At 52.2% G+C, this 22,849-nt stretch overlaps 1 protein-coding gene across 16 annotated transcripts in view; it reads left to right on the forward strand.

Annotated features, from left to right (window-relative positions):
- Nucleotides 1-22,336, forward strand: part of LOC111937628 (S-adenosyl-L-methionine-dependent tRNA 4-demethylwyosine synthase TYW1) — a 50,004-nt gene extending 27,668 nt beyond the window's left edge. For 10 of the 16 annotated variants that reach the window (XM_086859986.1, XM_086859985.1, XM_086859988.1 and 7 more), the window contains 4 exons: nucleotides 1,269-1,404; nucleotides 13,802-13,912; nucleotides 17,755-17,922; nucleotides 21,071-22,336. In XM_086859986.1, coding sequence (XP_086716112.1) covers nucleotides 1,269-1,404; nucleotides 13,802-13,912; nucleotides 17,755-17,922; nucleotides 21,071-21,292 — 637 coding nt within the window. In that variant the 3' untranslated portion in view covers nucleotides 21,293-22,336. Of the gene's footprint in view, nucleotides 1-1,268; nucleotides 1,405-13,801; nucleotides 13,913-17,754; nucleotides 17,923-19,127; nucleotides 19,321-19,537; nucleotides 19,824-21,070 lie in introns of those variants that run through there. The other 6 variants (XM_086859992.1, XM_086859991.1, XM_086859994.1 and 3 more) reach the window with 3 other exon arrangements.
- The last annotated feature ends 513 nt before the right edge of the window (nucleotides 22,337-22,849 follow it).

Genomic DNA, 22,849 nt, shown 5'->3' on the forward strand with positions numbered 1-22,849 from the left:
AGAGTTTGGCTGAGTGTGCCTGGAAACTGAGCACTTCAATCCACTTAGGCTCAGAACATTTGGTCATTTTGGAGTCTGTGGCTTTGGGCTGCCAGTCCAGACAAACTTGTTTACAAAACTGAGATTTTAACCTGAAATATTCAGTTTGTTCTGGATTATTTCACTTTGCTGTTTAAATGCACACACTGAGAATGTGTTGTGATGGTTGGCTGAGTGGAATTCCACATTAAGTGGAATTTTCTGGACTCAAAGAGCTCTGATCAGTCTCACTCTGGCCAGTTCTTGTCCCTAGGTCACCTTTGGGTGACAGTGTATTTTTAGGTGGCACTGTTTGGCAGCTGAGCAATGGCTTCTGACTTCTCGTCATCTTCTCTAGAGGAGATGAAGCTGTGAAATGAAGCTGGGACTGGTGCCTGCTCATTACAAACACACAGAGCACTCCCAGAATGCTGCCCCCAAATGCTGAGAGCTCTGTGGTACATTGGGATGTGCTTGTGGATGCTGCAGCCCCCGGGGTGAGATGCCACAGAGGGTGGCTGTGTCACACTCCCTGCCTCCGTCACTCCTGCCAGTGGGAAGGGTTTGTCTCCATCCTGGGGGGGTGTCCCTGTCCCTGGAGGTGGCACTTGGTGCCCTGGGCTGGTGACAAGGTGGGGATCAGACACAGGTTGGGCTTTTCCAGCCTCAGGGATCCTGGGACTCTGAGGGAGCTCCTTTCTAGGTTCTTCTCAATCCCTTAGATCCTTTTGCCGATGGGCTGTGTTGTTGCTGCTTCTCCTTTCTTCCTTTGGCATTTATGGGAGGGGTCAGACTCCAGCGAGGCTCATCCCACAGCACAGGGGGTTTGGTCCCTTCAGCAGCTCCCAGTGTTGGCCTCCCAGCTGCTGGGACCAGCTCTTGTGACCAGAAGGGCTCTGTCCAGCATTCCTGTGGAATAAGAGCCTTGGCAGCAGAAGGAGAAAACGGTGCTGGTTTGTGTGTGGGTTTATTTTCTCAACAGCTCTGAGATCCCTTCAAAAATGTCACTGGTGATCCTGCTGCAGGCCAGGGGAGTTCAGCATGTCCAGCAGTGGGAACTGGCTGAATTTAATCACAGAATCCCTGAGGTTGGGAAATCCCTCCAGGATCATCCAGTCCCAGCTGTGCCCAATCCCCAAGAGATGAACTTTCCCTGGAAATGGTGTCCAGTTCCTGTTCCTGCTTTTGTAGGAGAGCACAAACTCCAGCAGCAGCTTTGTGACAGCAGCAGTTCCCTTTTCCCTTCGCAGGAGGCTGGAGCCTGTGACCCAGCTCTATGTCAGTGTGGATGCCAGCACCAAGGAGAGCCTGAGGAGGATTGACAGACCCCTCTTCAAGGACTTCTGGCAGAGGTTTCTAGACAGCTTAAAGGCCTTGGCTGAAAAGGTACACACTTAAGAATGGACTTTTAAATGGCTTTTAAATGGCTTTTTCCTTCCTTCTACACTTTGCTGACTCACCACACCTTTTTTTTTTCCATCTCACTTTACCTGCTTCTACTTTCTGCAGAAGTGGAAGCCTTGAGAGGCTTTAAGAGGGACCACGGAGAGGGTCCTGGTGTGTTGGGAATACATTTCCATGGTTGGGGCTGTCAGGTGTGTGGAGTGCAGCAGGTTTGGGTGGTTTTCCAGAGCAGAATGTGTGTGTCAAACGGGGCAGTAAATGAAATGCTGTGAATAAAAGGTGCTGTGAGGGATGAAGAGATTATCAAATAATAGATTTCCTAACAAGGGGGTTACACTATGAAGGAAAGCTGGAAATTCAGGGAAATTGTAAATCCCATGTTCCTTGTCTCTGGTTCTCAGAGGTTCCCTTGAAATGGCAGTATGTAAAGGACATTAAAATGTGTGTGCTGGAGTTTGGTAGCCCTGTCACTCTCCTGTTGCAGAGAAATCTGCTTTTTTCTGGAGGATTGACCCAGCCCAGGGGATCTGAGCACAGCAGCAGGGGGGCTGTGCCCTGGGTGTGTTGGGCTCAGCTGAGCAGGGCCCTGGGCTGGTGTCAGCTCAGGCTCTGTGTGACTGCTGACTTCTGGAGTAATTAATGAAGCAGCACAGGAATGGATAAGAGCAGTGCCTCACAGGCATGTCTGCCTCTCTTGTTCCTGCTCCTGGGCTCTGATGGAAGCCAGGGCTGTGTTTACTGATCTGGCAGACGTTGTCACCTTACCTGCTGGGATGAACAGCCAAGAGAGACGGTTGCCTTTGAATAATGAGCTTTTGTTGGAATAATGAGTTTTCCTGCCTTCTCAGATGACAGTGTTGGACCATTCTCTGCCAAATGAACTTAGATTAGTGGATCTGTGAGACTCAGAGGAATTGAGTGGCACTTTCTGCTGCAAAGGCATGTGGGCAGCGGGGTCAGGTGCTTTGTGTGTGGAGGTACAGCACTCTTGTGCTAAACCTCAGGCCAAACTCTGAGGGTATTAAAATCAAGTGCAAACTAAATTCTCTGTCATCAGAGAAATCTGTGGGAAGAAGGGGAGCTAAAATACTGAGGGCAGAAAATACTGAAAAAGCCTTTTGGGAAATTGCTTTTGCCCACCAGTTATTTCCTGCTGCCTCTCTTGACCCTGAGTGTTCATTACTGGGAGAAGTTTCCTTGCAAACAATTGAAGGTGAAAGTATTGGCAAGTCTGTCCATACAGCTAAAAATACCCTGGTCAAGGTGAAGAGGAGAGGAGGAAGCAGCTCCACTAGCAGGTGCATTTTCTCCTCCAAGCAACTGCACTTTGAAGGGTCCTTGAAACACTGATAGCACAAGAGCCAATTAATGGTTGTTCCAGTTGGTGAAACCCTGCTCTGGCAGCCCTGCTCATCTGCACAAGGCAGCATCACACGTGGGGACAGCAGGAGCTCTGGGGGAAGCTGCTGAGAAGCGGAATGGGGATGCAGTGACCCAGTGTGACAAAGTACTCATGGATTTCTACACTGGGGAAAGAGCTGGATAGAGGATGGTGATGGACAGAGCAGCACGTGTCCTGTTCATGGTTCACATCCCTTGGCAGCAGCTCTGAGGGGCCTTTTCACCTTCCAGGACCCCGGGCTGGGCCAGGCTGGGCCGGGCTGGCAGGGGCACAGAGCGTCACTGGTGCCACCTCCCTGCTCCGGCAGGGCCAGCCCAGAGCACAGGGCACCGCATCGTGTCCAGAGGGCTCGGGAATATCCCCGCTCAGGGAGACTCCAGCCCCTCCCTGGGCAGCCTGGGCAGGGCTGGGCAGTGCCCAGGGCACCAGTTCTGCCTCCTGTGCAGGGGGAAACAGCTCTTGAACAGGTGGCTGCTGGTCCATGGATGTCCATGGGCTTGCTGAGCTCTGGGCTGAAGGTCCCTGCTGTCACTCCTGCTCTGAGGAACATCTTCCAGCCCTGGAGTGGCGTCAGCTCCCCTGTCTGCAGCTCCCTGAGTGCCTCGTGATGGATCCTGTCCCGTGCATGGGCTGGCTGGGCAGGACTTGCTGTGCTGCCAGAGGCTGAGCTGCTGGACCTGCAGGGACCAGGTGCCAGTGTTCTCTCAAGCAGTCTGGAGCCATGCACGGAGCAGAATGAGCCCTGCAGGTTCAGGGGGTGGTGTGGCACTGCCAGCTGATGATGGAGCAGAAGCTTGTCCTTCCTGTCCTTCCAGGAGGGTCACAAAGCAGAGGAAGCAGCTCACGGGCACTGCCAGGAGCTCAGACTGTGCCTTTGGACATCACACACAACACAGCTTCAGATCTGGCATCTAACCTTGCCCTCACTCTTCTTCTGCTTCAAGGGGATTAGGATTTCCTGGAGAACCGGGGTCAGGGCTCCCTGGGAGAGGTGGAGCAGACACCTGGGCTTTTTCCCTTATTAAAAAAGATCAAGGAAGGAAATGGTTCCCTGTGCCTGTGCTAGGATATCACACACTGGCAGTGCCTGGCTTTGGTGGCTGGATATTCCTTGCTGGAAGGTGCTAGGAATGGTTTATCCAGGGGAAGATACAAAACATGAGATACAAAAACATCTCTCATTACTGTCTCCTGGTCTGAATTTTCACACTGCTCACAGGTAGCTCCTGTTATATTCCTGGGTAATGAACAGACTGGTTTGATATTTAAACATTCCCAGCCTTGCATCTGCTGCTATTTACTTAACTCTTTTTGTTTTTCCCAACATTATCCTGTCTTCCCAGTTACCCTTGTCTTTGTGTGATTACAAACAGCATAAATAGATCGAGTTACATCCTCAGCAGGTTTTAGTGCTGATTATTATGTAACAAATGACAGGAACAATTGTTTTTATGAAAAGACATATTTGATTTGCAGGGAAATGATTTATGTGGCTCCTGAGGGAGGGGAGCTATGTATGATGTTTCTGAGCTGAGGGGCTTTTTAAGGAGAATTTAAATGTAAAATCTGCAACAGATGTTAGAATCAGTAATCAATTTTGCCACTATAAATTTAGAAGAATTTGAGTCTTCTGCACAGTAAATGCTCTCACCAGCTGTGTTCTTGTTTTAATGGGATTGCTAATGAGACTTGTGGTGAAAGCCTTTGGCAATGCAGCCTGAGGAGTGTGACACAGGTATGATGTTAATATGGTTTTATTGCCTCTGAAATGCATCCTGTCCTTTCAGTGTCCTCACAGCAATCCAAACCAGCTTTCAGCAAGATGCTTGGCTGCTGAGGGAGTGAAATCTCATTTCTCTGGCTGTGCCAGTCCCTCCTGGTTTGCTTACAGGCAAGGAAGGGGGGAAATGTTCATGGCACACTATGGCCAAAGGGATGTGTGTCTCCAGCTGCTGCTGTCCTGGGAGTGCTGGGGAGGCAGAGAGTGAGGCTGGGGAAAGGGAGAGCTCTCTGGCCACCCAGAGAGGCACAGATGGGGGTGGAATCTGTGTTCTCTCAGTCCAGGATCCCACGTGAGGCCTCTCCTCTCATTCCTGCCTGGGCCTGGCTGTTTGCTCCTGGCTGTGGCTGCAGAGGGTGCCCAGTGCCACCCCTGTCCCCTGCCATGGCATTGGGACGTGGGAATAACAGGGAATAACTCCTCTTCCTCCCCTTCCAGCTGTGCTCATCCCTTCCCTCCTCAGCCAGCAGACATTCTCCAGCCTGCCCAGTTTTCCTGCTGCTGAACATGTAGGGAGCATTTGCAATTCTTACCTTCTGTTAAAGAGCATCTCTCCTTTGCCTTGAGCTCTTCTAGAAGCTGCCTGAGAGATGCCAGCCTTGGCTTTTAGGGAGCTTGATTCAAACCAGTCTTTGTTCCCTTTCCAAGTTATTTATTACCCAACCACCAGCCAAGGGCTGTTCCCTTCCTGGACTTGGCTCTGGGAGCTCCCCCAGCAGCCTCCGTGGCTTGGGAACATTTGGTCACATTTTCGTTCTCTGGTTGTGAAGGAGAGCAGCTTTCATGGATGGAAGCCTGAACCTGTGTGTGTTTTTATGGGAATTCTCCAGAAGGAAAAAACAACCCTAAAATTCTGCTTGTGGCAACAAGGAAAACTTGGGGCTGCACTTTGCTTTTATTTCAGGTTTTATTTCAGCCCATGAAGCTGAGCTAACGGGGCTGAGGGCACAGGTTGGGGCTGTGCAGGGCAGTGCACTGTACTCCAGTAAATTCATTATCTCTGCATTTCTCTCCTCACTGCCCCATCACCAGCAGCTCTCACACGAGAGGCAGGTGAGGAGCATTTACTGGCTTCATGGAATCCATTCCTTTGCATTTGACATTTCAGGAAAGACAAGTTGAGAAAGCATCTGCAGGAGTGATGTGTTTGCTCATTTGGGGTGGGGAGTGCGTAACTTGGAAGCAGTGCAAGCAAGGAAAGGGATTTTCTGGGAATGTGGTGATGAAGTTCCATCACATTTCCACCACCACCGTCACATTTCCTAGGTTTGGGAAATGCAAAATCAGGAAGACATTGCTTTGGAGGGGGAGAAACCCTTTCCTGAGAGGTGTTTGTCATGGGCTGTGTGCAGGAGTGTGGGGATGGCAGGCCTGGAGTGCTGGATCCAGCATTGCATCCGTGCAGGCTTGCACTGACACAGGGACACAGGGACACACGGGGACACAGGGACACACATGGACAGAGGGACACATGGACACAGGGACACATGGACAGGGTGCCCAGGGCTCTTCAGTGCCATGTGTCTGATGAGTCTGATCTCCCCAGGAGAACCTTGGGAGGTTCTCCTGCCCCAGGGTGAGACCCCTGTGCTTGGCTCCAAGGGGACTGGGCCTGGTTTAGTTTGTTTGGACCTTCAGGGCAGGATCCTGCAGCAGGAATGTGGCAGCAGAGCTCAGGGAATGGCTCAGGGGGTGAGGGAGTGATGAGCGCTGGAACTGGAGAGTTGATGATCCGTAATAAGTACAAATAATAGAAAACAACTGTTTACAAGTGTGTGTGTGTGTGTGTTTGCATCATTGCTTTTATGTCCTTCTAGCTCAGGGTTGGAATTTGCTTAACAATCCTGGGGATCTGATCTCCCTCTGGGCTCTCTGGAGTCCAGCTTGCTGTGGAAGCAGCAGGATCTGAAGGCATTCCATGGACACTGGGTGTCTGAAGGAATGATATCATTTGGGGTGTTGGAATTTCAGGTATCCCCTGGGCAGGGTCCACAGGTGAAGCACACCTTGCACTGTGAATACAGACACTCAGGATTGGAGTAAATCCTTTGCTGGGATTGTTATCATTCCCCTGCTCTGCTCCAGCACCTGCAGGGAGTTCTCTCAGCCCCAGCTCAAGCTCACCTATTTACCAGAATGGGCACTTAAAGTGTTCAAAGCTCATAATTGTTGTTCTTTTAGAGCCCTACTCTTGAATTAAGGCTTTACAAGAGCACTGGGTTTGCAAGGATTGCTTAATCAATAAGAGAAATTTATGTCAGACTCCTTGTTTACACTGCTCCTTGTGAAGTGAACTGGGCAGGATTTTCAGCAATCCTGGTGGGGCTTTCAGATCTATTTTTAGATTATTTGGACAAAACCCAGAAGAAAAATATAAATCATTTGCTTCACAGCCTGCAAGAGCGTTTTTTAACGAGGTAATTATGTTTTTATGGCAGCTTAATCTCTGCTTTCATCGCTGGAAGTTGCACTGCTGGTTTGTTATTTCCCAGGATAACTAGTGTCACTATTCCCATAAATACAGTCACCCCTTCCCAGGCTGTGGCTGAGCTCCTGGCTGTGCCACCCTCACAGGAACAATTCCTTCCCAATATCCCAGCTCAGCCTGCCCTCTGGCACTGGGGAGCCATTCCCCCCGTCCTGGCACTCCAGGCCCTTCTCCAGAGTCCCTCCCCATCCTTCCTGTGGAATCCTTCAGGTGATGGGTCACCACAGCCAGCTCTGGCTGATCCTGTAGTTACTCCCTCAACCCTTGGCTATTACAGGGTTATTTAAAATGCAGTTTGTTCTCCTTTCCTGTATCCCCTATTGCTGAGCAAAACACAGCGATTTTGAGGAATATTCTTTCAGGCCCCTGGGAAATCTCAGTGGGAAGTTGTTTTCCTGGCTGAGATTTCCAGCTACAGAGCTCTGTGAGGAAGCATCCAAGTCTTTGGCTGGTACATAAATAACTGGGATGGTTTAAAGCTCCTGAGCAGCTGGTGGTGCCGTGGGGCAGGCTGGGCTCCAGCCCTGGATCCAGACTCACTCTGGGAGCGTTCAGCTCCTGCCTCAGCCCCAGCCTTTGCCTGGAGTGGGGCTGGGTTTGAGCTGCTCATTTGGAGCTGCTTTTCTCCCCCTTTTCCTCTCTGCCTGTGCAAATGCCACTCTCAGGCTCTCTTGAGCTGCTCAGGGCTCAGGGATGGCACAGCCACGCTCAGGGCTGGGGACAGCCATGCTCAGGGATGGCACAGCCACGCTCAGGGATGGCACAGCCATACTCAGGGATGGCACAGCCATGCTCAGGGATGGCACAGCCATGCTCAGGGATGGCACAGCCACGCTCAGGGCTGGGGACAGCCATGCTCAGGGCTGGCACAGCCATGCTCAGGGCTCAGGGATGGCACAGCCATGCTCAGGGATGGCACAGCCATGCTCAGGGATGGGGACAGCCATGCTCAGGGATGGCACAGCCATGCTCAGGGATGGCACTGCCATGCTCAGGGATGGCACAGCCCCTGCCATGGGGCAGAGCAGCTCTGGGGCAGGACAGGGCCCCGTCCCCAGGTGGGCCTGGCAGGGCCCTGCTGCCACCACAGCTGCTGCTCCAACCTGGGCATGGAACAGGCACTGATCCTCCACAGCATCCCCTGCCAGCTGCTGCCCTGTGCAAGTCACAGTGACTCGGGCAGGAATTGCTGGGGCTTTGCTGCTGCTGAAGGGTTTTTGCTCCCACTCCTGGCAGAGCTGTCCCTGTGCTGCAGAGCAGGCAGCAGCACCCCCAGGCTCCTGCCCATGCTTTCTCTGCCCGTCTGGAGTTAAGCATCCACCCTTTCCTGGGAAAAAAACCATCTCAGCCTGTTTAACAGCAAGCTTGAACGGGGTTTTGCTGCTGATTTGATAGGATCTGTTTTGGTGCTGTTCTATTTTAAGTCCCTTTGCATTGGGCTTCTTTTTCCCTGGGTATAAATTTTACATGATTCCTTGAAACTGCACTGGAAATATGGAAAAGAAAGAAATAATTTCTGGAATGTTGCTGTTGCTGATTTCCGAGGGTGTGTTAAAACTGAGTCCATAGAAAATGGATAAAAACCACTCATGGTTTCGATTTGCTTAAGAACAACATTTCCAGCTCTCAGAACAAAGCTGTTGCTGTGCTTTGTTTTATTTCTAGAGAATTTTCAATAATCTGATTAATTTCTGCTGAAGTGTGAAGCAATAAAATAGATCACAAGCAAGAACAGGAAGAGTGAGTGTGGAGGGGAGTGAAATTTGGTGGATGTTTCTCCCTGGTTTCCAGTCCTGATCCCTCATTCCTGCGCTTCACACATCAGCAGGGCTATGCAGAGGCCGAGGGGCTTTTCTGGTATAAAATTCCAGGTTGGGAATTAGTGCTGATGGATTCATCTCCCTGCAGGACTTTCTTGTTCTTTCCAGGCAGGATTTCAGAGCTGGACAACAGGGCAGTGCTGTTGGGTGACAAAAAACCTGAGGCAGACCAAAAGTCCAACTTTGCTGTTTTCCTAATTATTATTCAGGACAGTTTTCATCTTATCTTCAAGGCCTTGGAAGAACAAGGAATTTCATATGGAGATCAGGCTTGGCTCCTCACAATAATTGTACTTCAGAGAGACAATTTTGGTTCTTACACATTTAAATTAAAGCTGAAAGAATTAAAAACTGCTTTAAAGGGACTGCCTTGGGCTCCAGGTTCAAGACAAGATGCAGGACCAGTCCTCATCATGTTGACATCACCTTGGAATTGTATTTTTCCTCAGTCCCTAATTAGTTTTTTCACCTGCTTCCCTCACAAGGAGCAGGAATGGCCTTTGCCTGGAAAAGTAGTATTAGGTTTGCTTTGGGGTTTATGTTTGTTTTTTTAATAAGTTTGGGGTTCTTTTTTAGAAATATCCCAGTTCCTTTGGCATTAGCACTCAGCTCACAGAGTCATGGAATGGGTTGGGTTGGAAGGACTTTAAAGAGCATCCCTTTGCACCTCCCAGCCATGGGCAGAGGTGCCTCCCACTCCATCTGTTTTGAGGGAAGTTTTTAAATCTCAGCTGAGAAAAACTGAGCACTTAAAGAGATATTTTTGTGCTTAAACACACCTGAAGTGTCCAAGGCCAGGCTGGACGGGGCTTGGAGCACCTTGGGATGGTGCCCACGGCAGGAGTGGAGTGAGATGCACTTCAACATCCCCCCAGCTAAAATCACTCCAGGATTCTGGGATCTGCAGAGCTCCTGGGAGCTCAGCAGAGCCGGATTTGGGAGAGGCAGGGGTGGTTTCCAGTCCTTTTAGGGGGGCTCTGTCTCTGGGCTGAACTGGAAGGCTTTGGAAAGCTGTGGAGTCTGGGGGGTGTTGGGATCTGAGATTTCCTCGGGCTGCGTTTTGGATCTTTCCTCCCTGGTGAGGTTTCTGCATAAAGCAGCTCCTTATCGGCTGTGGGGAAGAGATTTTGGCTGCAGGGGCTTTTTTCCCATCCCTGTGACAAGTCATTTCCAAGTGTGAAAATTGCTTTGATGTCTTTCTTCAGCGCTGGTTCTCTCAGGAGCCTGGCAGGAGCGGGAAGGGGCAGCTCTGGGGCTCGCTGCCCCTTCCTGGGCTGGGTTGTGCCATGAGCAGAGCAGCTCCTGCCAGCTCAGGAGCTCTGAGAATGTGTCATGGGGGGAGTTTGCCAAGTGCAGCCTTTCCTTGAAGAGAGGAAGAACATCCCGATGAAAGGAGCTGCCTTTGAAGTGGTTCCTGCTCCTCATCCAGTGCTGGCAAAGGGGTGTGAAGCTGTGTGAAACAAAGGGCAGGTTCTGTTTGGAGTTTGCACCATCATTTCCTCCCCCAAAGAGTGCTTTTTCCATCCAGCTGTGCTGTGTTTCTGTTGAGAGTCATTAGTTGCAAAAATCGGGATTTCTGTGGGGGAGTCCCTGTGTGAAATGGCAATAAAATAATTCCATCTGTACCTAAGAAATGCATGTAGGTGTTTGGGATACCCGAGCCTAAGCCAGCAGCTGGAACAAAAATCTGGGTGTAATTCTATTTACTTCCAAATAGGGGGACATTACTCTGCCTGAACGAAGGAGTGAGTGCAAGTGACAGGATCCAAGGTGAGGGCCTTGGAGACGCTTCCCTGCTCCCTTGGAGAAGGGAGATGGTTCCCTGTCCTGGCCAGGGAAGGGAGCTGCTCCCCTGCCCCAGCCAAGCCCATGTCCCTCCAGCATCCTGCCCTTTGCAGGGGATGTGTTCCCCTCCCTCTTCCTCCTGGGATCACACCTGGGCTGCTTCATGAAGAATAATTACATTTGATCTAGGAAAAGATTAATGTTGAGGAGGAGGGAATTAAGAAGCAATGATAAAAAAGGAGCAGCCCCAATCCCTCGTGGTCATTGGAGTGGGAAGGGAGCACTTTGTCAGAGCGACACCGAGTCCTGCGCTGAGGTGTCCTGGGCTGGGGCTGGGCCAGCAGCAGAGCGTGCACAGGCAGCAGGGAGCCACTGGTACCTGTGTCAGGCCTAGGAGGATGTGAGGGTGGCCTCCAGGGACAGTGCAGCAGGCTCCAGAGCCTGTGCTCCAGGCTGGGCACCGGGAGCTGGGCCATTGCTGGGACTGCCAGGGCTGCCCCTCGCTGCCAGGCTGCTCTGGGCACACAGGGATAAAGCAGCCCCACACCCATCTGATGGGCTGTTCTCACACCAACTCCTCTTCCTCTGTGTTCTCCTCGTGACTGGAGCGGAGCAACAGCTGCTTTTCCTGGAAACACGGAGCGTGGAGCATCCCAGGCTGCTTTTATAGCCTGATGCTTTAGATCGTTAAATTCTCACAGCTTAAGCTCTTTATTTCTTGTTTTGCTGTGCTTATGAGAGGATCTCCTGGGGCCCTATTGTACAACAAATACAAATAATCCATGAATAAAACAGGCTGGCTGTTTGTACTGCTGGCAGTCTGCAAGGATTGCTCCCAGATAACGGTTTGGGATATTACTCATTTTGATCTGTGCCTTCCACCAGCGTTTCTCTGCTCAACAACACTGCAGAGATGTTGCCCTCTGGAAAGAGGCTTCTCCACATTAATTTCTGATTTTTCTACCTGTTTGCTGTCTGCCTTTGGCAGAGTTTGTTTCCTTCCCTGCTTTCCCTGCCCAGCCCTGGTGAGTTCACGCAGGTTTTGGGATGTTCAGGTGTTGGAGTGTGCACACACAGAGTTACTCCCTGTCAGTTCTGCCCCGGGGGGAGAAGCCCTTTAAATTCACTCACAGCATGTTTAGTTTTATGAAGTCCTTGACCTTAAACTTCTAAATGAACTGGGATGTGAAGTGGAGAGTAGTAAAATGAGATTTAAATGGGAGGAAGCCCCACTTCCCTGCCTGGGCAGATGTGCTGCCCTGGCTGGGGCTGCTGTGAAATGGGACCAGTTGTGTTGAATACAGACTGGTATTTACTGGTGCCCTGAAGCTGCTGCATTTGTTCCCCACTGGGAGCTGCCCTGTGGGGAGCCAGTTCTCATTAATTGGTGTCTGATCATTGCACAGGACTGATGGGGTGTGTGCACTGCAGACTTTCCTCCTTGGATCTTTCCCTCTGCTTTCTTCTTCCCCTGTTATGTGCAAACAACGTGTTCATTTTTCTGTATTAGCTCCTCTACTGCTCTTCTCTCTTCAGTAATTAACAGTTGATTTCCTACTTGTCTCTTGACCTTTCTTTTGCCAATCCATTCAAATCACAAGAATTGCTTGTTCTTCAGATCTCTGCTTAAATGCCATGGGTAGAGGTCTGCTGGTTTAGTTCTTGCCATATTTAGAAGAAGGTGCTCCTGGTGTTCATTTGTTTCTCCTCTTGTTATTTCACAGTAAATAACCTGGGAGTTTTCCATAACAAATTGGTGTAGAACTTTTCCCCCTGTGGAGCACACAGAAATGGGTGGTAGGTGGGTGATACCTTGATTTTTACATGGAGGGCAGAATTCACTGGGGTGGCAGTCAGAGCCTCTGAAGGACTAAGGTGAGCATTGCCAGCTCTCCCAGCAGAGCTGCTCCATCCCTCTGATCCCCCTGTGACTCCTCTGGGCTCCTCCAGCAGCTCCAGGTGCTGGCCCAGGGCTGGGGCAGCTCTGGGGTCTCACCTGGGCACAGGGGCACAATCCCAATCCCTTTCCTGCTGCCCACGCTGGGCTCAGCGTTTACATTTTCCAGTCCACAGTGTGCAGGGACAGCAAAGGAGTTAATCCAAACTGCAGATTCGCCAGAAAATTGCTCTATAAATAAAAATAAATTCCAAAAATAAGTGAAATAAAACATCAGTAGAAGATGAAGGGGAGGGGAAGGATGGAAACAAGCGGATGTGAGGAGTGGATTTGTTCCATGGCCAAGTGCTTGTGTTGAGAGGCCTTTTGTCACTGGTGACTCCTTTGGAGAGCAGCCCTTAGAGGACAAACAAGAATAACTCCAAGCAGAGAAGTTCTGGGAGTGCTGGCTGCCACCTTCCCAGGAGGAAGTTGGATCTGGGAATCTTCTGCACAAGTCCCTGGCAGGAGGGGACAGCAGGGGGGGTCGGGCTGTGCTGCCAGGGAACAGGGACAGGAGGAGAGGGAACGGCCTCAGGCTGGGCCAGGGGAGGCTCAGGGGGGATTTTGGGGAAGATTTCTCAAGGAAAGGTTGTCAAACGCAGGAACAGGCTGTGCAGGGAGGTGCTGGAGGGGATTCACAGCCCTCTGGATGTGGGACACGGCTCAGGGGTGGCCTTGGCAGTGCTGGCTCAAGGCTGGATTTGATATTTTGAGGGCTTTTCTAACATAAATCATTCCATGTTTCTGTGAGAGTCCCCAGGCTGGACCTGGAGGCACTAAAACCCCTGGAATTGATGGGGAGGTTTCATGCCTGGGGAAGCAAATCCAACAGAGAGACATTTCCTGCTTTTTTTGCCATTAAGTTAAACTGCCCAAAGTGCCAGGGATGCGAGGTGTGGCACAGGGAGGATTTGTGTGGCACAGGGAGGATGAGGTGGCTCAGCCCAGGTGCTGCAGGGCAGATTTCCTGCAGGAGCTGCTTTGGGTCTGGCTTGGTTCGATCTCTGAGTTCTTGGAATAAAAGAATGATTTGATTTCTTTTTCCTGTTAGAATCTGTGTGCAAGGCTGGAACATCTTCCCTGGATCAGAATGGGATGTCAGTGGGATTTTTCCTTTGTTCCTGGCTCAGGATGGGATGTTAATGGGATTTGTCCTTTGTTCCAGCAACAACGCACTGTTTATAGGCTGACCCTGGTGAAAGGCTGGAATGTGGATGAGCTGAAAGCTTATGCTGACCTGATATCCCTCGGGAAACCAGACTTCGTGGAGGTCAAGGTGAGCTGCATGGAGCTGTTTCTGTTTTTCCAGCACTATTTTCCATTGTTTTGTCCCCATTTTCCCCTGCCTTATGTCTAAACTTTCTGAGTAAGTAAAATTCTTCCAAAGTGATGCACAAGAAGCTTCTCCTTTGCTTTTAATATCACTGAATAATAATTGGTAAAAGGCCAAGGAGCAGGTGGTGCTCGAAGCCAACCAACAAAGAGTGATGAGGAGATTGTGCAGAGCTCTGCCCAACAATGGGGCTGAGCTTGGGGATTTTCTGGTTGAAGACCTGGGATAAAGAACGTCCATTTCAGATGAAGGGAGCTAATCCAGTGTTGCTCCAGAGAAGCTCACGGGGTGAATGGAGAGAGATTTAGATTTTTGCAGGGCTTAATCCTTGTTCTTATTTCCATGAGTGCCTCACAGTGCTGTAACTCTGTGGGACCCCATTCTCCCACTTAAGCCAATAGTAAAGGGAGGCTCAGTCATTAAAAATGCATCAAATAGATTTATTGCCTTAATCTGTTCTAATGCCAGCGTGTCAGTGTCACACTTGTAAGAGCTGATGGTTGTATTTAAGGTCTGGAACATGCCAGAACTCCATTTCTTGCCATGGTGCCCTCTTTGTGTTCCTAAAGGCAGAGGCTTGTTTGATGTGCAGTATTTTGTGTCCAGGGCAGGGAAGGGGCTGGAGCCCCAGGAGCAGCTGAGGGAGCTGGGATCAAAGGCTGGGTCTTGTGTTTTGAGTTCAGCTTTCCCAGGAGGAGTTGCTTCCACGTGCAGGGAATCCCTGCAGATTTCCAGGCAGTGCAGCAGCTCTTGGCCCTCAGCCGTGGGTGTCTGGAGAGCTGCTGGGAGATGCTGGGGCTGTGCTGCACCATCTCCAGCCTCCCTGCAGACCCGAGTGACACAAAGCACTGATGGCCTTTGTTAAACCAGCTCAAAAGTGATGATTGAGAGCAGCCAAGGAGCTGAATCCTGGCTGAATCCACTGCAGCAGGAGCAGACGTGTGTGAGGCCCTGTGGCTGTCATTTGGGGAGTGCTGCTGCTCAGCTCCAGCGTGTTTTCACTGCAGACGGCAATCAACGTGGCATTGAGGCTTTTTATATTTGTCTGGGGTCATGGCTGCCCCAGATTTTAAACAGTGTCTCTGCCACTCAGCAGCTTGGCCCACACTTTGTTCTCTGTTAATTCGCACGAGCCTCAATTAAATTTATAATTTGTGTGCTTGGAGTGAAGAGAATTGTTTTATTCAGTAATTAAATTAGGAAGTCTGGAGTGTGAGTGGAGAAACAAAGCACTGTCAGCTGTAGTTGTTTCCTTCAGAGCCCTGGGGACTGAAAGGATTGCTGGCTGTCTGCATCCTGGGGCAGGAGCCAGGTCCTGGGGGCAGGAATGTGCTTCCCTTGCTTCCCACAGCACCAGCAGCCACCCTGGAACAGGGCTCTGGTTCATCCAGTTGTGCTCACTCAGCTCCATTCCAGCCGAAAGTCAGCCCTGGGCCAGCACCTGGAGCTGCTGGGGGAGCCCAGAGGAGTCACAGGGGGATCAGAGGGATGGAGCAGCTCTGCTGGGAGAGCTGGCAATGCTCACCTGGGGAGGAGAAGCTTTGGGGTGGGCTCAGTGTGACCTTCCAGGACTTCAAGGGAGCCTGCAGGAAAGATGGGGAGAGACTTTGGACAGGAGCCTGGAGTGACAGGACCCAGGGAACGGCTTCCTAGTGCCAGAGGGCATGAATGGATGGGATTTTGGGCAGGAGACGTTCCCTGGCAGGGTGGTCAGTGCCTGGCACAGGGTGCCCAGAGCAGCTGGGGCTGTCCCTGGATCCCTGGCAGTGCCCAAGGCCAGGCTGGACACTGGGGCTGGGAGCACCTGGGACAGTGGGAGATGTCCCTGCCATGGCAGGGGTGGCTCTGGATGGGCTTTAAGGTCCTTTCCAACCTTTTCCATGATTACATGATTTAAGGAAATCCAGAGTATGCCCAGCACAGCTGCTCTGGATTCATCCTGGCAGAACCTGGAGGAGCTGGGATGCTTTTCAAAGGCTTCTGCATTTCAAGGTACTTGGCCAGAGCTCTGTGGATGAGGCTGCTCAAAGCACCCTTATTAAGCAGGTAATTAAGAGGCAGCATCGTTGCTGTTCCTGCCGAAGGGAGGTTGGGGAGAGAGCTCTGGGTGAACAATGGGATCCTTTCCTTTTTAATTCTTGATGTCTTAATAACTGTCTTCATGTATTACTGCAAAGCAGAACGTGACCGCCCTCATCAGCTCCGCATGGGTTTTAAGTGCTATCAGCTGTTAATTAACTCCAGTTTGAAGAAGTTGGGGAAGTTGAAAGCTGCTTTCCTTTGGTGTGCTGGAAGCTGATTCCCATTGATTTGTGCTGGGAATTAATCAGCCAGCCAAGCACTCACTTATTCCATTTGCCTCTGTGCTTTCTTTCCTTGTAAACGATATCTTTGTAGTTTACTGAGACCATGAATCATGTTGGAGCTTCTGAAGAATTTTCCCCCTCTGTACTCATACATTTTTCATGCTGCTCAAATCATAATCTGGATAATGAGTGTGGGGAGAATATTGCTGTGTGTCTCCAAACCCCTGATTTGCGTAGCTGCCTGCTCTGATATAACACTGACTAATAGAGAACGAACGTGTTTAAACTTTGGCTTCAGACTTACAGAGCTGGGCTAGAAAAGCCTGAATGTTCATCTCTGGTGAGCACTCCCTGGCTTGTGCCCTGCCAGTCTTCCCCCAGGCTGCCTCTGAGTTATGGGGCCTGGGCAGATGAATGGGGAGAGTCCCTGATAAATTTATGGGTGAGAAAGGAATTGCTTCCAAAAGTTGTGCAGTTCCCCGTTAGCAGCAGGCTGTTCCTCCTGAGGCGCTGTGTGTGCTCTGTGCTCTGCTTGGAGGTGTTGGCAAAGATGTGTCTGCACATTCCACGTGCAGGGAGGTGCAGGTGGATCAGGATTTGGAGCGTGGTGGCAGCTGGGAGCGGGTGCCATGGCCATGCCACACATGGACCTGGATGCAAATCCCATCTAAAGGAGGTCACAGTGTTCTTCCCAGGGGATAAACCACGAGCAGGCCAGACACAGCCATCCATAAAACTGTGTTGTAAAGGCTGCTGCTTGATGGGATTTTATGACTGGAATAAAAGAGCTCAGCCCAAGAGCAGAGGGGCTGGAAGCAGGCAGAGGAGCCTTGGCTCTGTGGGGACAGAGGGACACGTGTCCTGCTCCAGGCTCTCTGTTCTGCTGTGTGGGGGTGGGATGGGAGCTGGAGCAGCAGCCCCATTTTCCTGAACACCCTGGGATCTGCAGGGGAGCTGTCCTTGAGTGATGTCAGTTCTGGGGTGCCTCCAACAGCTGCTTCCCAAAGCCCCAGTGCTCCTGCCGGGTCCCAGCAGGGAGGAGCTGAGCTCCTGGACACCTCCATGGTGGGTCCGGCCCTCCCAGGGACCTGCTGCATTTGGGAACAGATCCTGGAGCACAGAAATAACAGCCTGGGCTTGGGAGGAGGAGGAGGAGCAGGTCCAGAGCTCGTTCTCCCTGTGGCACATGGGCAGGATCTCTGGGAGCATCCCACTGACGTGGCACTGGTTCTCCATGAGACTCTTCCAGACTTGTCACCTTTCCTGCCCCAGTGGCCTTCTCCAAGGTCCCTGGTCACTCAGGAGCATCCCCCCTGTGTGTCCTGTCAAAGCAGAGTTCCAGGGTTAGGTGCAGCCTGTGTCACTGCTGGGGACGCCTGGCACAGAGCCCTGGGGAGGTGTCACTGCAGGGTTTGCTGTGTCCAGCAGTGGTGGTGTGGGGAGGCCTGAGCTGACTGTCCCGTTTCCCTGTGTCCCCAGGGTGTCACCTACTGCGGGGAGAGCCCTGCCAGCAGCCTGAGCATGGCCAACGTGCCGTGGCACGGGGAGGTGCTGAGCTTCGTGCAGGAGCTGGCGCGGCTGCTCCCGGAGTACGGCATCGCCTGCGAGCACGAGCACTCCAACTGCCTGCTGCTGGCACACTGCAAGGTGAGCATCCTGCCCTGCCTGCCTGGCCTTCTTCTGCAGTCAGCTGGAATTGGAACTGGGCAGGCTGGAAAAGCTCTCTGTATCCAGCCCAGCACTGCCAAGGCCACCCCTGCCCCATGTCCCCAAGTGCCACAAGCACATCTGTGTTAAACCTCTCCAGGGGGTGGTTGGGAACTCCACCCCAGCCCTGGGCAGCTGTGCCAGGGCTGGACAGCCCTTTCCATGGAGAAATTTCCCAAAAATCCCCCCTGAGCCTCCCCTGGCCCAGCCTGAGGCCGTTCCCTCTCCTCCTGTCCCTGTTCCCTGGCAGCACAGCCCGACCCCCCCTGCTGTCCCCTCCTGCCAGGGACTTGTGCAGAGCCACAAGGGCCCCCTGAGCCTCCTTTTCTCCAGGCTGAGCCCCTTCCCAGCTCCCTCAGCCCCTCCTGGGGCTCCAGCCCCTTCCCAGCTCCGTTCCCTGCCCTGGACACGCTCCAGCCCCTCAAGGTCTTGTCATGACAGCATCACTGGGCAACCTCTGCCAGGGCCTCACCTCCCTCACAGTAAAAAATACAACTCACATCCAATGTAAGCCAACCCTGCTGCTGTTCAAATCCATCAGCCCTTGCAACAGGTCCTGCTGGAAAGGTTTGTCACCATCTTCCCTTCAAGTACTGGAAGGGAAATGAAATACAAGTGAAATGCAATAAAAAAAATCATTTTAAAGGATGCAGGAAATTAAAATTAATGAGTACATATTTGCTTTCTGAGCTTCAGAAAAGATTAATAAAAGGACTGCAGAAAAAGATAATAATGTGCCCTCTGGGCACCTGATGAAATTGTAGATTCCTGGAATGCTTTGGGTTGGAAGGGCCTTAAAGCCCATCCTATTCCATGGCAGGGACACTTCCCCTGTCCCAGGAGCTCCAAACCCCATCCAGCCTGGCCTTGGGCACTGCCAGGGATCCAGGGGCAGCCCCAGCTGCTCTGGGCACCTATGCCAGGCACTGCCCACCCTGCCAGGGAGGAATTTCTCCTGAATATCCAATCTAAACCTACCCTGGAATCTGCAGGGGGAGCAGCTGGGAAGGAGCAGAGAAAACCAGGACACCTGGCACTGGTTGTGTTTGATCTCACCTTAAATTGGCTTTATTTACAGTCTCACTCCTGGCTGTTGCCACTGGCAACTGTTCCTGAGAAAGTAAAATCTCCTTTTGCATTGTAAGGTCCAGGAAAGCAAACAAACAGATTGCAGAAATCTTCTTGAGACAGAATTTAAGCAACACCATTAGCGAGGAGAATAAATTGGTACCTGCCCAGGAGGAACTCAACAGCTGCTTCTCCTTCCAGAGCCATTAGCAGAGGGTGTCTGTGTGAAACAATCTGTCCTCTGTGCTAAAATAGCTAATAAAAAATAAATTTATTTCCATTAGGGTTTAATTTTTGAGTTTCAGGCTCTAGTGAAGAATAAAATCTGTCAGTGCCTATTATTTGCAGGAAAACCTGTGCTCTGGGATTGATCAAACCAGAGTGACTAATTGCAAAATCAAAGGGGTCTTTGAAAAATTAGGGAGTGGCAGGAAGAGGGTAATAAAATTCATTAAGAAATGTGATTTATTTCACTGTGTTTTCCTAGGTGTGAGTTTGGAGGTGTTCAGACAATGCTCCTGATAAATTTAATGCTGCCATTGAATGCCAGCCTGTAGGAAAGAGTCTGGGAATGTCAGGAATAATTCATCCTGCTGAGATGGATGGGACTCGCTGATTGGCACCTGCTTGTGATGAGTGACGGTCCAGGACTCGAGCTCTGAAGTCTCTGAAGGGCAGGGATTTGGGGAGAAAAGGGATTTTAAGGAGAGCAAACTGCAGGTTTCATGTCTGGTGTTATTTTCTCTCTCTGGAGGTCACGGGGTGGCACTGAGGTGAGAACTGGGGCACCTGGGGACCTTCAGGGCCTCACACACATCCCCACCTCAGCACAAGAAAAATGAGTCTTGGGCACCTTGATTTATGGCAGGACAGGTTGCCAGTGCTGTGACTGTGCAGTGTCCCCTCCTGGCTCCAGGGACGCGCTGTGATTCCCCGCGCAGGGATGGAGGAGCATCAGCCATGGCTGATTGCAGAATTTCAGGCTGTCAGCAGTTTTCTCAACCAAAAAAGCTTTTAGCTCTTGGGCACAAAGTCAAGTGCCATTTGAAATGCACAGCCATCAAGTTTGGGGGGAAAAAAATCCACAAAAACCAAGGAACCGGTCTGTTTTCCCTCTTTTTTTGGATGAAATGCGTAATAAGCTCTTAACTGAGATAAATCCTAATTGAGGCTTCAGCCAAGGCTGGGGCTAAATGAGCAGAGCAGGTCTGGGAGACAAATGCAGCTCCAGCTTGTCAAAGTGAGCCATTCTTCACATGGGAAGAGGATTTGTGTCATTAAACCTCTTCATCTCCCCCATTCCCAAACCCAGCCCTCCTGCCCCTGTCCCTGTCCCCCAAATCCATCCCAAGCCCTTGGCACGTGCCTCTGGTGCTTCTCCTGGGCCATTGTCCCAGGCTGGGCTGCCCTGGAGTCACAGTCACAGCTCGGGGTTGGGATGACCTCGGTCCCTCCTGGAGGGGCACCTGGACCAGCCCAGATCCACAGCTGTGCTGCAGGCAGCTCCCACACCGAGGCTTTCCCGTGGGAGCGATCGCTGCCAAGGGCAGGAGGCCTGGGAAGGCTTTGGGAGGCATTTTAGAAGCCTCCCTCCTGGAAAGTGGGGCTGAACTGGGGGAGGATCTGTACTTGGAAGGCTCCAGGTGAGCATCCAGCAGTGCATCCCTCATGGAGAGACCACAGGATCTTGGCATGGCTTGGAAGGGACCTTAAATCCCATCCCACCCCACCATGGCAGGGACACCTCCCACTGTCCCAGGCAGCTCCAAACCCCGTCCAGCCTGGCCTTGGGCACTGGGAGCCATTCCCTGTGTCCTGTCCCTCCAGCCCTTGTCCCCAGTCCCTCTCCAGCTCTCCTGGAGCCCCTTCAGGCCCTGCAAGGGGCTCTGAGCTCTCCCTGGAGCTTCTCCTGTCCCCCAGCCCTCCCAGCCTGGCTCCAGAGCAGAGGGGCTCCAGCTGGGGATCCCTGTCCATCCCCACTCCCTGGGTTTGGTGCTCCCTCACGGTTCCTCTGCTGCAGTTCCAGGTGGATGGCGAGTGGAGGACCTGGATTGACTACGGCCGTTTCCAGGAGCTGGTCAGGGAGCACGAGCGGAGCGGCGGCTCCAGGACCTTCACAGCGGCCGAGTACACGGCCAGGACTCCTCCCTGGGCCCTCTTCGGGGCCAGGGAGCGGGGATTCGACCCCTCACACGTGAGATTCCAGCGCAAGAACAAGGCAGGGGACAGCTCGGGGTGCTGAGGCTCGCCGCACCCTCAGCCTCCCAGGATTCTGGTTTGGGCTGACACCAGTTCCAGATCCATCCTCCTGGATTATCCTGGTGTTTGAGAAGAGGGTCAAGCCTGGATTTAAGCCTTCCTTCCTGTTTCCAGGTCTTCCTGGATGAAAATATTGATAACGTTGTTATCTCGGGACAGATCAGAGCTGGTTCAGCAGCAGTGGGGAGGGGGCAGTGCTGGGGTCTCCTCAGTGGGGAATGTTTGGAGTGGGATGTGGGGCCCGAGGGTTCCTTGGACTCCTGTGCAAGGAGAGCCTGGCAGCAAAACATTCCACATCCCTGAGGAAAAACACCAGGAGATTTCAGCCCCACAAGGTGGGATCGGGGCAGGAGGGGCTACAGCCAGACCTGGATCCAGAACCTGATCCCTGCTGGGAGCATCATTTTAGGGACTTTGTTCACTTAAACCCTGGTACCATTTCCTGTAAAAACCCCATTCCCAAGAGGCCAAAACTTGGGAATGTTGTAAGAGCAGCCCTGTGGATACCAGCTTGTGATACCTCTCCAAGTGCCTTCCAACCTCATGGCTTTGGTGTTATCCCACTCCCAGCAGCCCTGAACAACAGGTCCAGTCCTCCAGAGCCCTGTCAGGCTCCAGCTGGGAGTGCCCAGTGCCCAGCTGGGAGTGCCCAGTGTCCAAACTGGGAGTGTCCAGTGCCCAGTGCCCAGCTGGGAGTGCCCAGTGTCCAGCTGGGAGTGCCCAGTGTCCAAACTGGGAGTGTCCATGACCCAGTGTCCAGCTGGTGATGCCCAGTGTCCAAACTGGGAGTGTCCAGTGTCCAGCTGGGAGTGTCCAGTGTCCAGCTGGGGGTGTCCATTACCCAGTGCCCAGCTGGGTGTGCCCAGTGTCCAGCTGGGAGTGCCCAGTGTCCAGCTGGGAGTGCCCAGTGCTGTAGATGGTGCATCCCTGGGACAGGGGTTCCATTTCTTTTTACAAGCAGCCTCTTTTCTTCAGCTGCACCAAGAGTTTGTGAAGCAGGAGGGAAATAAAGGAGTTTTGCCTGTGGTGTGTGGCTGCTGAGCAGGGTCCGTCAGGGAAGGTGGGAGGTTGATTGAAGGAGATGAGAAGCAGCAGTGTTGCCCAAGAGCTCTTTCCTAACAGATGAGGGGTGGAAGGGGGAGCGTTGGGTGGGTCCCTGGGTGGTGGATGGTGGCTGCTTCTCCCCAGTGTATTTTTGAAAATCCCAGACTCCTGGGGTGGGTTGGAGGAACCTTTGAGCCCCTCCTGTTCCACCCCTGCCACATGAATCCGCTGTCACCGCCCGGGACCAGCCCTCTTGTGCTGCCCTGTGTTTGACTCGGTGGTCCCTGTGACTCCAGCTTGTTTCCTGGAGGTGTTGCTGTGGCTCAGGGGGTGCAGGGGGTCCCAGCCTGTTTCCTGGAGGTGTTGCTGTGGCTCAGGGGGTGCAGGGGGTCCCAGCCTGTTTCCTGGAGGTGTTGCTGTGGCTCAGGGGGTGCAGGGGGTCCCAGCCTGTTTCCTGGAGGTGTTGCTGTGGCTCAGGGGGTGCAGGGGGTCCCAG

Source organism: Cyanistes caeruleus, chromosome 21 (genome assembly GCF_971803275.1).
Source record: "Cyanistes caeruleus chromosome 21, bCyaCae1.hap1.1, whole genome shotgun sequence".
Taxonomy (NCBI): domain Eukaryota; kingdom Metazoa; phylum Chordata; class Aves; order Passeriformes; family Paridae; genus Cyanistes; species Cyanistes caeruleus.